We start from the raw sequence: 16,568 nt of genomic DNA on the forward strand, positions 1-16,568 counted from the left end.
GGGCACAGCGTGTCTTCCTAGGCAAATTTGTCACTGGCTTTTAGCTCTGACCTTTTCTGTTTCATGTGCTCTCTGGTTGACCACAGAGAGGGAAGTGTGTATGACACACTGCATTAGGTGCATTAACTCTTTTAGGACAGTACAAACTAGGTTAATTCTCTTGAGAGTCTACAATGCAGTTGCTCGTTGTTCTTAACAAAGATGTCATGGCTAATTGTAATTTATTAACCTTATTGGAGTGAGATAATACATTGAAGTGGGAGTGCAGTGGTGCAGTGGGTTGGACCGGGTCCTGTTCTCCGGTGGGTCTGGGGTTCGAGTCCCGCTTGGGGTGCCTTGCAATGGACTGGTGCCCCATCCTGGGTGTGCCCCCTCCCCCTTCAGCCTTACGCCCTGTGTTGCCGGGTAGGCTCCGACTCCCCGTGACCCCGTATGGGATGAGCGGTTCAGAAAATGTGTGTGTAATACACTGAAATGCTACTGGACCCAGCACACTAGAACTGTAGTATATATCTTACACTTGGTGAACCACTGAGGGATAATATGCATTTGTTCACCTGTAAATTTCCATGGTTATTGTTTTGACAATAATATGCTGTGCAAAGGACACTCTTTTGGCAATTAATATAAAACTGCAACTTTTAAGATGTTTTAACATAAGAATGATAAATGTACATACAGACAAAAGGATTTTATTTTAGATAAGAAACACGTACATTTATCCACAAATCAAGTCTGGTGATTATCATGCTAAAATGCATTATTATCCATTGCATGGTTTTTGATGCAAGCATAGATGTAACACAGAGTGGAGGTGTGGGTGCCTTCCAATATTCCAGCAAGCATGTGTATACAGTAACTCCACTGAGTACTACTCACTATTTCTTGATCCTCAATACCTGACAAGTTGACCGTTTGGTACAGAAATATTGTGATGTAATTTCTTCGTATAAAAAAGGCGGCAAAACATTGACCAACACCTTCACTTTTGACATTTGTATGGTTTTGTCCTTTTTGTCACCAGGAGTTGAGCAAGTGCACTTAAGCGTGGACTAAAACGCTCTCGGCTTACAACATGCAGTAGCGCTCGGAGTTGATGTTGTAGTGTGTCTATATTAATAGGTCTGTTGGGGGGGGGGTGGGCAGCAGACAGCCTAGTGGTTAGGGTCATCACTTTGAAGTCTGAGGGTTCTCAGTTCCACAATCGCTGTAGAAGCAAGAAGGTACTTAACCTCATACACAATGAGACCACCCTACATTGCCAAATACAGGCTATTCATAATACTTGCATTTACAATGCTTTATGCATTTACTCACATGCTTTTTGCATGTTAAAGCAGGGCCGACTCTTCGGAAACCTGCTGTTTTATATATAAAAAAAAACTAAAAGAAAAAGGAAAAAGAGCTGAAAGCGAGTGACTGTGTGTGGCCATTTTCGCACTAATACAGGACGGGACCTCCTGCAGCTCTACATCACTGCTGTAAGCGACTCTCGTTTGTGCCTTTTCATACACATGACATGACATGGCAGTGAGAAGGGGGTCCACCGCTGTGTCCTTACACACACACACACACACACACACTTACCGGAAACCAAACTTTTTCTTTTTTTTTTCTGACTAGTTTCGTAGCGATGACCAAAAAAAGAGGAAAAAAAAAAGGTGACAGAAGTTGCAGTTGGGTGTTTGAACTGTGCTGTTCCCGTTTCGCCACTGACTGTCACAACATGGTGTGCAGGAGGAGAGCGGCGGCCGCGGTCTGGAGGCGAACGGAGCCCAAGTACCGTTAGGAGCGCCACAGACACACATAGACAGGACAGGACAGGACAGGACAGGACAGGGGGCCTCAGCGCTCCCTGCACACATAACGGAGCTCTATGATGGAAGATGTGAGTACTTACTTACACCACGGCCTCCGGCATTATTCATTGCACTGCCTGAATCATGTCAAACATTTATTTTATCCATTTGCGCGCACACGACGATGGCATTCGCCGGTGCAGCATACAGTGCCGCGCAGTGTGTCGACTCGGGATACACAGACATTCGCATTGTGTCACTCAGGCGAAGCGAAGGTGTGTTTTTTATTTAGACAGCGCAGCGGTACTGTGTGTGTAAATAACTTATGTGCCGTTGCTTCTTTTATTGCCTATTAAGTCACTCTCCATTGCAGTATCAAAGCGAATAAAACAAGTGTATGCAACGTCATGACTTAAAGAATTTTGTCTAATGAAAGAAATTCATACTGAAAAAAAAGATGAGACACGTAGAACTGCCGGGCTGGTGGGATAGCCGGGTACATTTATTATTTATTTACACCCACAACTTGAATTCATTTTCACTGTGATTCACGAAGGAACTACATCAAGGAGCTGTATCAATTTTAGGAATTAATTTGAAAGATTATGAATAACTATTACCGATCTTTGTCCATGTGGCAAGTAGAACTTAGATTAGCGGATCACCTGTTTTCCGCCGTTTTGTGTCGGTTAAAGCGACAACCTGCTGCTGTGACTGGGCTGTAACAGACATTTATATCTTGGACTCCTTGCCTCTGTTTTCTCATAACCTACCACTTTCAGGACTCGGTGAGGTGTCTCCAGATGCTTCATCCAAGTGGTCTTGGTGAAGGATGCCATGAAGGAACTGCTTCCGTCCATATGTGCAACTTAGGCATTGTACGCTGCACGGAAATGAAAGCTTTTTGCCAGTTTTATGACAGATTTTGATGTTGTGTATTCTCACCGGATATTCCGTGGTACGCACCGAAATGCCTTCACTTTGCATCCTGTAAAATACAGCCCCCGTCATTGGAAAAAAAAGGTTCACACTGTTTGGCTTCGTTACTTCGAAACTACAAAAAGGGATGTGCGTTTTTTATTAGATCATCTCCGCTGCTAGCTTTGCTTTCTTTGGCTAAAAGTTACGTTTGGATTGTATTTCAGTTGAATTAAGTTACATACCCTACATTTCAGGTGATATACACAGGGTCAAAAAAAAAAAAAAACTAGGATGAGAATAACAGGTTATAAAAAATGGGAAGTAGGCTGGCCAACGGCAATAAAATATAGTTGTATTTATTGCACTCGGAGACATGTTTATTTATATTGTACCCCACACAGCTTTCGGTGTGTCCTCATCCTGGATCTTTCACCTCGTTTACTTCACGATAGCGTATCACTTTGAGACTGATGCTTTCCTCAGCTGTCAACTGTAATTTTTGTTGAGTAGTTTGTGTGCAGTTTTTACTTTGAAACAAAAAATGTTTTCTTTTTAACACCGCAAGCATTATATTCCCTTTGCTGTTGTCACTGAGATCATTATGATTACCGAGTGAAACTGTAATGTTTTATGTTTCTTGCAAAAGATGTCTTTTTATTCCTTAGATACTCAGTGACCTTGTTCTCAGTTTAACGCCAGTGTAATTTGCAGTTCCCTTTCAGCGTCTGCCGAAAACACACCTATTCATCCACCATTTCCGTGTTTTAAACTATTTCTAATATTAACTGCATTCGTATTGCTTATATACTCAAGTTTTATTTTCACTCTTTGACTCTATTTATTCCGAGTTGCTCCAAAGAAGCTACTGAATGTGGGTAATAATGAGACTGTAAATGGTGAGGGAAGAACTGTATAATATAAGATAAATTACCGAAGATATGTGTCGCAGGGGCAAATAGATTGCTTTATTTAAATGTTTTAAGCCATGTTGTGGTTGCCCTCAGCAGTGTGGCACTAACGGCACATGTAGGGCTGCCCCAAACATGTTTCACTGTTTAAGTGAGAACACCAGGCTCAGTGTAAGTTGTCCTGTCTGCTCATAGCATTGGAACTCCGGTGTGTGGGTTTGGGGGCCAGACTTATGATTTCTCTTCCTCTGTCATCTGGCCATATATGGCAGGGAGTGGAAAGGGACACAGACAAGCCCGGGGGAGCCGAGTCTCTGGGGAAGGAGGGCTGGGTGAAAAAATGCTCTGGGAAGTTCCTGCAAAGCTACAAGACCTGCTACATCCGTGTGGAGAAGTCTGAGATAGCGGTCTATGAAAATGAGGTAAACGCGGTGAGTGTGGATGGCTTGTTAAGTGCTGCAGTAAGCAGTTTAGTCAGGGCTATTCATACATTGTTTAAAAAAACATTTAAAACCGGTTCAAAACAGTACCTTCAGTGAAAATGTAATTGGTCAAAACAGTCACTGACAAGCACTCACTTCTACCTGTGATGTGTGACTGAGTAAACACACACACACACACACACTTTCTGACCCACTTGTCCCATACGGGGTCACGGAGCCTAACCCGGCAACACAGGGCATAGGGCCAGAGGGGAAGGGGACATACCCAGGACGGGACGCCAGTCCGTCGCAGGGCACCCCAAGTGGGACTCGAACCCCATACCCACCGGAGAGCAGGACCCAGTCCAACCCACTGTGCCACCACGCCCCCGCTGAGTAAATAATAACTGCAAAATAATGCAAGTTATTAGTCGTGAAAAGAAGTCAAGAATTAATGCATCGATATTGATAATGTACTGATAACATGTATTCCTTAATAGGTTAATTCTACCACATTTGCAGTGCTGACTGTGACATGGGTTTTGTGAATTCATGATTTAATTCAGTTAATACACAAAGCACTAGTTTTTTTAAACTTCACCTTTTGTGTTTTCCTTACATAAATTAACTGGAGTCTGAGGCATCTCATATCTGTTGAGCACCGAGATATATAATTAAGTGCTATTTGATTGTGCAAGATCGAAATCTATTAGTTGAGGTGAGAAATAATTTGAGATTTGTGAAATGGAGTAACCATGTAAAACATCTTTCTGATTGGGATCTTTTTGTAGAAGTGAGGTACTGTATGATTTAATTTTTTAGATCTTCACAGAATTTCCTGAAATGTCATAATTCGAAAGTTGATGTAAGTAGCCCATTGGAGTTCATTACGGAAATGTGACTTGCTTTGATTCTGCTATTTTGTGCTTAATGTAAATAACATATTTCCTCTTTGATGCAGAGCTCACAGAAGTGCATAGAGAAACTGGACCTAGGAAACTATGATAAGTGCCTTGAGTTAAAGAGTGCCTTCAAGAAGAAAAACAGGCTGGTATTAATACGAGCCCCCAAGTGTGGGAATAAGGTAAGACTTCTTGGTGGTAAGAGCTCAAGGATGTCTCCGATGGTCACCTCATTTGTTGTGCCTAGATGTCTGCTCCATTGTCTGGGCTCACCAAAGAACAGCCAGTGTGTTTAATCCTGTGAGCTAACACAGCTTTACCTAGCAGGAGAACAGGGTTCAGAAAGCTAGAACAACATATCGATGGAACCTACAGCTCAGCCATAAATTACCTGTGTAAGATCTGCACGTTGATTGACTTCCATGTCTGAGTTTGGTGTTGCTCTAGCTAGGTCTTGGTGTCACTCAGCACTTTATCAAGTGTGAAGTGTCTTGTGGTTGTTTCAAAATAGCCAGAGAGAATAATTTTAGGTTTCAAGATATAGCGCATATCTGAGGGGAAGATTTTCTCATAGCAACTAGAGCTACTTGCTGGAACTGAGGGTTGAAGCTGCATGATGTATTTTCTAGGCTACACATGGAGCATATGCATGAGAACCTTTATGCTTTTCTTATATTACACTAAGGATGTAAATACAAGGCTGGTGTTGATACCTGCAGAAAAAAAAAATTGTGACAAAAGGAAGCAGGCCTTCTAATAGTTTTTACTTGTAGGTGGTTATAATTAAATACAAAATATACATTAGAGCATATCTAGTTTTTAGAGTCAAACTAGTGTGACATTTAGTTATGCTTCCATTAGTGCTTTCATTGCATTTTATAGCACTTTTAGCATATTAGAGCTTTTCATAAATGGTGAGCACTAACAATGTGAATAACAAAGAATGAAATGACATTGTTTCTAAAATTAATCTCAGCACAGAAGTTCACAGTTGAACTATTTAACTGAAGTCTTCCTCATAACCCTGCAGGCTCAGCTGGAAGGGAAGCAAATTAGAGATAATAAATGCCTGTAATTCTGAACTCTATTTTTTGGTCTCTGGTTATTGCACCTCTACCATATATTATTAGGAGCATTTCTGCCAGACTTTAAAAACACATTAAAAGGTGTGTGTAGATTACTGTTTCCTCACCATACCACTCACCCAAAAGAGAGAGCAAAGTGGTTAACAATCATGTAGAAATAGCCTGGCAGCAGAGTAGACTAACATGCAAGAGCCTGAAAGGTATTTACTCATTTAGCTGACACTATACTCCAAAGCCACTTACAGTGTTAAGCTTATTTACCTGTTTGTCACCTGCATAATTTTACTGGAGCAATTTAGGGTAAATACCTTGCTCAAGAATACTACAGGTGGAAGGGGGATTCAAACCTACAACCTTCAGCTCCTCCCACTACACTATCTGCTGATATTTGATGGCAGTTTTCACAGGCTGCAAGATCCAGACCCAGCACCCAAAAATGACATCTCAGTGTGACACATTTTGCATCTTGCTTAAAATCGACAAAAGTGAGACAATGGACAAGCATTCACTGTGTCATTATAGTCATGAAAAGTTGGCATTGCAGCTGTGTGTTGTGGAACTGGACAACAAGAAACTCACACAAACACAGGGAGAACGTGCAGACCCCACACAGAGTGAACAGAGTCAAACCTGTGTTTCCTTGCACAATCCAGGTACTGTGAGGCACTTGCGCAACCTGCTGTACCACCATGCTGCCCATTATTAGCATGGCCAGTTAAACAAAATTAGTGATATTACATCTCTACAGAAGTTAAAGTATAACTATACTTCTTCTCTGAGGCTAATCACAGCTTAATTCCTTCAATATCCTTTGTTAAGCAACATAACATTCCATGTAAACTAAAATACAGTAAAATTAAGTCACCATGGTATTCATTTGTTATGATGAACTATATTCATACAGCTCAAGGATTTTTGATGTTGTTGAACATTTTTAGATATGGGAGATGTTAGGCCACGATCTCTAACCTGGAATATTGGGATATTTCTAGCCTTGCAAACAGATTTCACGGTATTTTGGTGCATTGCTTTTACTTTGTGTGGATGAGTCTCTTGAATAGGGTTTCTGGGCTCCTGAGTTTTTTGAGCAGTAAGCAGTTTGGGTTCACAGCCCTGAGCAAACTGATTCTCACGAGAGAGGGCTTGGGCTGCTGCTAACCCTGCACTCAATGTTTGATTGTGGTCAGCTTACTTCAGTACATTAGATAACACAGAAGGCCCAGCTTTGAGCCTAAATAATCCAAATAAAATGCTTCAAAAAGCCTGTATTTTCTAGACGTATAGTTAGAAAAATGACTAAGATGTAGCCTTTATGTGAGTTACACTGAAATTGCCATCCTTGAAGAGATGTAACATTTTCGTGCTGTTTATTAGTCATTAATGGCCTATGCTGTCAACTAACTGGATCGTTTGTTAATATGTATGTATTATTTAAGCAGCTGAGGAATGCACCAATAATAAAATATTTAACTGATAGATAGAATCTGACTGCCTGCAAATGCTGCAGAGCAAAATTAATTGCTATCGGAGGATATGTTACAGATATTTGGCTGGCCTGTGGGCCTCTCCTTGCATACCTCTGTATAGCAGTGTAATGTTCTGGCACCTCAGGACTGTGAGGTATTTAAAAAACAGAGAGTTTCTTCAAACTGCGGTGCAGCCTTGCAGCCTTCTTTCTGATGTGAGCCCACATTCTCTCCTCAGCTGAAACGGTATTAATAACCCCTTTCCAGTGCTATTAAACATCATTCATTTATGTTTGGCAGAGAGCTTTCATTATATGTGTGCACAAATACACCCTTTAACTACAAGCCTATATTTGAAAAGCAGTACAGGAAAACTGGTCTTAAACAGACATTTGTAAATTAAAACAAGCTAATTAATTTGTTTATTTCCATGTCCTAAATGTGTTGGGGATTGCCTTGATATACATCCAGGTGAAAATTTTGTTGGTGTGGCAGTATATTTGTACAGCTCTATTTCAGTGCCAGTGGAATGGCTATGGTGTTATGTTGTTTTCAGATCCATGATGTCAAGCTGCAAACTCAAAATCCTGAAGAGAGAGATGCTTGGATCAAAGCCCTTAGTGATGCCATCCAGAGGGCAAAAAATACAGTCTTTGATGAGGTGATTTTTTTTTTGTTTTTGATACCTGATTTTAACTGAACAAGCTTTTCAGGCATTAGCTGTTTCTATCAAAAATTACATTGCTTAAAACATTTAAAACAAGAGTCAAGTCTGTGTAATAAAAACATTAAATATACCAACACAGTATTCTGACTAGTCTGGTGCAATTAGCTGAAATTGGATTTCGATTATTTCCAGATAAAGGTGGATGAAAGTTGCTCTTTAGAACACATCACACGCACAAGGCCAAAGGGAAACCAGCACAGAAGACCACCAACTAGGATTCATCTGAAGGAAGTATGTGTCCAGCAAAGCCATCACAACTGAACATATATTCTATTTAATGTTCTTACAAGTATTTTACTTTGGTTCTGCATTGCCTCAGATAAAGGCATTAAAGAGGAATCACACCATTGCCACATGGAATGAGGCTTATGCAACATTTATGTAACGTTTAAACACTAATGGTATGTAATTGTTTGTCTCCTTAAATTCCCATAGGCTGCTAATATTTCATCAGATGGGAATGTAAGATTCGACTTTGATGCTGTTGATACACCAAGTATGACCCATGAGGTGAATACTCATATTAGCACTTCATGTCAAACTGTGAAACCCCCCATGCCACCACTGAAAAGCACTGAGAGCACAATGGAAGCCCCTAATGCGGAGGCCAGTTCTGAGCAGAAGGTTGTAAAACCTCCATTGCCTCCGTCCTCCCAGAACAAGCCCAGGCTTCTCTCTATAGAGGATCCACAACATGACATTACGCCTGATAATGAAGAAGAATCCAGAAACCACATATCTGTGACACCATCCATGCCTACTAAAAACTTAAAGCCACCTATGCCTCCCTGCAAAGAAAAGAAGCCTAACAGAGCACCAGAAGAAAGCATAAATATTTACTCTGAAGACAAGAATGGTGAAGATGATGAAGACTTGCCAATACACATGCTGAAAAACAGTGACATGGTAGAAATGATTATCAAAGAAGATTTCCCTCCAATTCTACCTGAAAAACCCATCAAGACCCCAGAAAATAAAGATGATTCCCCCAATGTATTAAAGCCTGTCCTGGAAGGAAAAGAATCTATTCCCAACAACATTACAGCTGAGGTGAAAGGTAACACCATACCTCCCATCATATCCAATGGTGAAACTGAAAACTCTACATCACCATTTTCAGCATTTCCAGAATCATTTCCAGAACCTGTCAATAAAATCACTGGACGAATTGCTCCTCCCAATAAAAGGCAACCAAAGCGCTTTCTGAAAGCGGCTGTTGCCAATCAGGGCGGACCTTCTGATGTTGCTTCTTCCACTGAAATCAAAACCATTGATACTTCTGATGCCTGTGTTTCTGACGTACCACATGTTCTTCCCAGGAATCAAAATCCAGCTAAACCTCAACAAGACTTAATGCAATCTATTGCGCAAAAAGGAACAGGTTTTATTTCTTGTGCTGACAAAGACAAGAACACAGTGCTATCAAAGGGAACAGAAAATGTGGAAGTGAAGGCTGGTAACAATGACCAAGACCTTGATAAACAATTTAAAACTGACAAAGTAACCAAAGGTCAAGCCCCTCAAATGAGTGCCGGTCAGCCAGTCAATGAGGATGTCAGTGTCAATAATACAGAGACATCTGACAGTGAGGCCCAGACTAGGGAAATAAATCAACCCACTATTTTGGTTAACCAAGACAAGAACCACAAAGACAAGGAAATCCAGATTCTGCAGCAGAATCAAGGAAAATGCAGCATGGATCCTTCCCTGCCTCTTCAACTTCTCAATTTCTCTTCAAAAGAAAAATGTGTTTCTATGGGAGACCTGCTGTCTGGGTCCTTGGTAGAAAGTGTGGAGCTATCTGTTGAGGAACCCTCTGTAATGTGGCCATGGACTGTCATTGGCGAGCTGCAGGACAAGGTGACCCTGGAGCTAGAAAATACGGAAAAGCTTCTGAATACAATGACTTCCAAAGAGGGTCAGACAGCTGAGGAGGCAGTGCAAGGGGAGCCCTTAAAAGATCCCTCTCCAGCTGAGGTTCTCACCATGGCAGTAGAGAAGCTAAGGAGAGCAGATGAGTTCTTGAGAGAGGCAAAGAGTCTCACCCTGGAGAAGAGGAAGAAAAGAACAAGTTGGTAAAATGATGTATTGAAATAAATAGTGAAATTTGTAGCCTCAAAATAGTTAGTGGACAGGAGCATTTTCTTACAGCACTGCTTTTGAAGAGACACAAACATTTGCTAAAAATATGTAATATATGCAAGTATTCACAATTAAGTGCAATTATTTCTAATGAAAAAAAACTTTAATGTATCCTGCTGTTACACCCATCACATTTTAATAATAACTGCCTAAATACAGTTGATGTTTAGTGTGACATGCTGATTTGAATCAATTTCATTTGATTGTTAATTTAATATTTTTTTTTTAGTTATTTCAGTTGATTTTAAAATTAATTCCGGTTGTGGTGATTATATGGAAGGATATAGCAAATATTTTCCTCCCCTTCAGCAGGCAGTATTCCATAATACTACCCAGTAATAATGAGATAAAATACACAGTAGCTCATAATCATGAGTCAGTGTGTTATTTTCATGAATACAAGATCTTGTTTGAACAAGACAATATGTTGTTTCTATAGTACAATGAAAGGTTTTGCTTTTTTGCTGGGAATATAGTTTCTGAAATGGATGTGGTTGTTTAGGCTCACTATTATTTGTAGACCAAAATATGTAGGTTATAATTTCTGAAATTGATGAGATCAGCATTCTTAAAATGTTGATTTTTAGGTGTGAAAAACATGAAAAGTAGGACACTGCCCAGTGTATTTATTCAATCTGGGAAATGTTAATGCCTGTTAATGACTGTACACTGCATTACTCAAGGATTTTAAAAAATCTCACTGTGGAAGAAGCATGATTAAAGTAAAACTTGATGAACTGTACCTGCTGTGCCATAACCATTGCTCAGAGCCCATCCATTTCAAAAAAGTGAAATGTTAATATTCAGTTTGTCTTGGCTGCCAAACACTTCTATGCATTTATTTAGAGCCTGCACACATTTTAATTCTGATTCACCATTTCTGTTTATGATGTTTTTTTCTGAAACAAGCCATTTAGATTAAATTGTAAAAAAAAGATGTCTTGTAATTAAGACCACATAGACCTTAGATGGTATGCATCTATAAATTCACACAGTCCTCTGAATTTCATTTTTCCATTTAACAAAAAATACGTATTCTGCTGTGAAATGTGTCCTCAGAACCATAGCATTTATTTTGGAAGGAATTTTTTGTCATTGGATATTGACATTCCTGTCACACCTCAGTTTAATCCCAAAATAACCTTTGCCTTGCAAAGACAGGAAATAATGATATTAACAACATGCCACACAGTGCTGCACAGTTCATACTGGCTAACAGCCAGTACTGGGTTAGAAATAATTGGGAGGGCCTGTAAATATGTTCAATGTACTTCTGTAAATCTAAGTCTGATCTATCAGGCTCTGTGTATAAATATTTGTTCCTAGATATGTTTTTGTCTAAGAGCTATTTTAATACACACACACACAGTGTCTGAACTGCTTGTCCCCTACGGGGTCGCGGGGAGCCAGAGTCTAACCTGGCAACACAGGGTGTAAGGCCGGAGGGGGAGGGGACACACCCAGGATGGGACGCCAGTCTGTCGCAAGGCACCCCAAGCGGCGGGACTCGTACCCCAGACTGGTAGGAGAGCAGGACTGGGTCCAACCCACTGCGTCATTGCACCCCCGCTATTTTAATACATTTTGTGCAAACTAATACTATAACTCAGGAATTTGTTATGTTGCATGATACATGATTTTTCATTTGTGTGTGTGTGCATCAAAGGAACATGCTTTGCGATTTATTTGTATAGTGCAAAACACACTGAAAAATATAGTATAGATTTTTATATGAATTCATGTGAACTGACGTGTATCTGTGTAAAGGTTTTCTGATAGGCATATGTCTATCCATTAACATTTTTTTCTATTAAAACCAATTACAGAATGAACGATTTGCAGTTTCCTTTAGTATTACATGTATAGCGTATTTTAACATTCCATGTATTTCTTCTATGGAGTAAAAAGTACTGGGCCTAATTAAATTAAGTAATTTGTTGTGCTACCCAGTATGCATTAGCAAAGAGGGAATTCAGTTCCATTCAACTCAATTTATGTTTCTAGGGTACTGTTCTCACTAGAGTGACACAGCAAGGTTGATGATATAGTCTTACAGGTATAACAGACATGGATAACAACAGAGCAAGCCTGCAGGCTGTGGAAGAGAAGAAAACAAAAATCTCACAATCTACAAAGAAAGGGAGAGAAATAAGGCATAATGAGTGGAATATCTCTATTTAGAATTATGTTAGTTACCTACTCACTGGTCTTATAAAAGAAATGTCATAGTAAGGTAATTTCTACAGTACCATAAAGCAAAGCACTTTACGTGAGTTCCTTTCTATATAAATGAATGTTTAAAACTCTAAATTCATGTAGAGAGTTATTATATAAATAATTAACCTATAATAATAGCACACACACACACACATCTTCTGAACCGCTGGAAAATATTCGGCATGATTGTACACTTTAACATGTTGCGCTGTTTCCTACGTTTGGTGTTGTGTGTGACCCGTACAGGGAGATTTTGGCAACCAAGAGGCCCTTTTAGGGCACCCTCTCATCATGTTCCTGTTGTGTAGTGCCTTCAGCTCCTTTTCACAATGCAGGAACTGATCGTATAATTTCACTTCCTTTTTGCAAGACTGAGAGGAATTAAAAAAGAGCAGTCGCTTTAATTAAAATCTTTATCGTTCAGGTCTTCACCCAGCCTGTGAGACGAGCTGCTCTGAGATGAGTGTAAAAAGAACATTTGGATATACAGTGAAGCAAACTTGTAATGAGTACTGATTGACCATAGACATTACAGTATTGTGTTGAAATCTGTATACTAATCTAAAAATTTAACTCACTGACATACTCATTTTCTAAGTACCATGTATTTTATATATTTAAATACAATCTTTTAAATCTGAGACATTTGTTTCTGGACTAGATTATGAACTTTTGTGACCTTAGACATTTATGTGAAAATCATTATTTTGGGAAAAAAATTAAGATGTTTTATACGGTCACTTGTACTGATTGTAGCTATAGCTGCAAGTACCTCTCCCAAAATACAGGACAGTCAGTGTCATAGAAAAGTTTTTTCTAACGAAACAGTGTGATACACTATGCTATGTCACAGTGTCAGTCACTGTAGATCTTTACTAACTTAGAGCAGCTTAATATGAGCAGACAGGTAACACTGGAACAATATGTGCATGATTGTACTGAAGTGCAACCTGAAAGTTCAAGTCCAACAGGGTAGGCTGCTGTAGTAACCTTGAGGAAACTACTGATTTGCTCCCATAAAATATTCAGATGTATTAATGTGTAAAACTGAAATGCTTTACAGCTAAAAACAAAACTATTTCAGGCTGTATGACCAGAGGTTAGTAGTCATTGTGATTATTCGGAATGATGCCCCTTTACATCACGTCAAGGTCATCATCTAGACACAGTACTACTGTCATCTACACACTAAACCATTACAGCTGAGAAAGAAGCCGTATTTTTCTCTTGAACTCGGGCAAAAACACAGCACAACATGTTGCTTCTCTCACAAGATGCTGCTTACATGTCCCTTCCGCTCATCAGACCTGAGGGGATCACAGATGTGGAAAGCACTCGATATTTAAGTTTCACCCAAAAATTCCCCTGGTGCATTCTTGAAATGTGGCCAACAGCAATATTTTCAGTTAAAATATATTGAAAAGCTTTTAAGTAAAATTACCTGTGGGACTAAACATAGATTAAAGTAACACAGAAACCTTTGAAGAGCTGTTTGTGATTCAGAAAGATAAGAAAAATTAATTTGCTGATAAAACTAAAGGTTAAACAGAACATTTCAAAGGCTATCAGCTTTGAAAATATAATTACTGTATCTACGCATAGTATTACAATGAATTTATCCATGAGTTTGGTCAGTTTTGGTTTTCCAGGTTTGTCTGTGTAATACTATGATGTTTTAAATGATATAACATTATTTACAGTATGCAGAAAAACAACGTATAGAAAAGCTACTTTGCAGTGTGTGGTGTATGGTGCGTTAGTTCCTTTGTGGGTTTCAGTAAGCGTACAAAACAGAAGAGAGTACCAACACGAGGAACTAACTGTCTTCTAGCATCCAGCCCACCCAGCATACTGTATGGTAGTTCAACAGTTTCTAGGGAAGTAACAAGAAAAATGCATGAAACAAATTGGGACAGTAAGTATTTTCATTACTGTTCTGTCTTTTAACTATGTCATCATGCCAGGTCGTGAAGAGATGAGAAGCTTTGCTGTTACTGGCAAAATCTGACCTTAGTATAAAGCTTTATTTTGCTGTTTTCCATTTCCAGAAGTGATGCTTGTTTCATGTAATCTGCTATTAGAACAATGTGATTAGCTGCTGAAGACATGCCAGAGACCACAGAAGCTAATGGGAAACCAGATGTCAAAGACTGTCTCTGATGATTCATATTACGTATGGTACTGTAAACCAACCTTGACCAGATATATGAGTGGATAACACTCAGGGACTGTGAAGAGACTAGAGCAGTTATAAAGGTTGGGAGCCTGTTTCGGTTGGAGAGATAATAAAACTGCCATTATATATTATCAGCTACATCCACGGACAATATATATTTACTTTTAAAAGTGAAATATGTCGACTGACGGATGTGACTGCTACTCAGGGTGACACAAGTTGTTAATATGTGTTTTGGATGAGCTGTAACTAACAGAGGTCGATTTTCGTCAGGTTGTATTTCACTCGGTTAAGTGTCGATCATATCTGTGTGAGTGCGTGTGTGGAAGACTGAGAGAAACAAAAAGAGAGACACAGAGAACCTTTATATCTATAAGCATTTTTTGTCAAGTTAAACAGATGACTTCTCGTAATCCTGCGTATAATGAACAATATCTTATACAGCAATAACATAACCATTTGAATTATTAAGAAGCCAGAATTTTTTATTATTGAATCAATATGTCTAAGTATGACCCACGTGCATGTGTTTTTGTTCTGGATTGAGACTAATTTACTGTAGTGGTGAATAAAAAGCCCTTTATATATATACACAGTATATATTATATATAGTTTTTTTTGTTTTGTACATGTGTTATTACTTTTACTTTCCTGTAGGTCAGAATAGAACATGGCCAGACATCTGTTTGGGAATATATTTCTGTTTGGTTGTCTTGGAAACACTCGCGCCAACTACAGTTCTCTCTAAAAACAAACACATTACAGCTCCGATTCGCACTGCCCTCCCCTGCAGTGTTTGTCTTCAGTCTAGTGTGTTACTATGGATTACTGCATAGTAACTATTATTTCTATTGCAGACGTAACAATACATGCTTTTATTCCCAAAAACAAAAAAAAAATGTTGATTCCATATGCTATTTGACCAGCATTTTGACACTTAGCATACTTACAACACATCAGTCTGGTTTTTGAACCAAATGAAACACTCTCATGTTCAAATTGTAAGAAAAACATGCACAGTGCTTCCTTCGGGTCCTGAATGTGGACCATACTTTTTGCAGACAAAAATTTCTGCATCACTTGTTACTTATTACTGCTCTGAGTTTCAGCGCCATTTAAACTACAGTACACGGGGAGTATCCTGTACCTCAGAAGTGAAAAAACACTCAGAAACTGTATCATGTTAAATTATGTTTTTTTTTTTTTTTTTTTCCACAGCAGCATGCAGCAACTTGTTGGGAATAAAGAGACTATAGAAATAACCGCCAAAAACAACAAAGAATTCCAAAATGCATTTTGTTTGCTATCTTTATTGAAACAGGGCTTTAAAATCATACACTATGTACAAGATAAACGACTTTAAACGGATTCACTTTATGGTATCAAACATTATCTTTCAACCACTGTCTGGCATAATTCTTTGCTCAGTTCTTAATTGTCTGTCTTAATTGCTCACCCTGTTAATTAAATCACTAAGACATGACCAAAACACAACATATTTCAGTGAATGACCATCCATAACAGTTTATGTCAGGAAGACCGAGGCAGTTGAGTCACACTTTATCTATGCCTACATGCACTTATACTCATGACATTACCTAAACAAAGTCTTTGTGCATATAATGTATGGTTAATGAATGGCCTTCAGGCATTATTCTGCAACAATAAAAAAGAATGTGGAAATGAAGATAAGAAAACAGCTGATGTTTCATTAGGTTTTGAGTTAATGACGTGAAAAAGATGTCATCCGTTCTGCTCTTGTCACTTGGTCGGAGTGACACTTTATGAGACTCCAGCAGCGCT

At 39.1% G+C, this 16,568-nt stretch overlaps 1 protein-coding gene across 2 annotated transcripts; it reads left to right on the forward strand.

Annotated features, from left to right (window-relative positions):
• The first annotated feature begins 1,816 nt into the window (after window positions 1-1,816).
• On the forward strand, window positions 1,817-10,587 carry plekho2 (pleckstrin homology domain containing, family O member 2). Of its 2 annotated transcripts, none has more exons than XM_018763441.2 (6): window positions 1,817-1,888; window positions 3,901-4,059; window positions 5,012-5,134; window positions 8,060-8,164; window positions 8,363-8,461; window positions 8,666-10,587. In XM_018763441.2, the coding sequence occupies exons 1-6, from the start codon at window positions 1,877-1,879 to the stop codon at window positions 10,307-10,309; spliced, it is 2,142 nt and encodes a 713-aa protein (XP_018618957.2). In that variant the 5' UTR covers window positions 1,817-1,876; the 3' UTR covers window positions 10,310-10,587. The 2 variants fall into 2 exon arrangements, with proteins under 2 accessions (XP_018618957.2, XP_018618958.2); XM_018763442.2 differs by having other exon boundaries at window positions 3,901-4,050.
• The last annotated feature ends 5,981 nt before the right edge of the window (window positions 10,588-16,568 follow it).

Source organism: Scleropages formosus, chromosome 11, assembly GCF_900964775.1.
Source record: "Scleropages formosus chromosome 11, fSclFor1.1, whole genome shotgun sequence".
Lineage (NCBI taxonomy): Eukaryota > Metazoa > Chordata > Actinopteri > Osteoglossiformes > Osteoglossidae > Scleropages > Scleropages formosus.

Excerpts from the sequence above, each read along its gene's own strand:
- plekho2 (XM_018763441.2), top strand. Across the intron at positions 4,060-5,011 it reads ATGAAAATGAGGTAAACGCG|AGCTCACAGAAGTGCATAGA; the intron begins GTGAGTGTGGAT and ends TCTTTGATGCAG. Across the intron at positions 8,165-8,362 it reads AAAATACAGTCTTTGATGAG|ATAAAGGTGGATGAAAGTTG; the intron begins GTGATTTTTTTT and ends GATTATTTCCAG.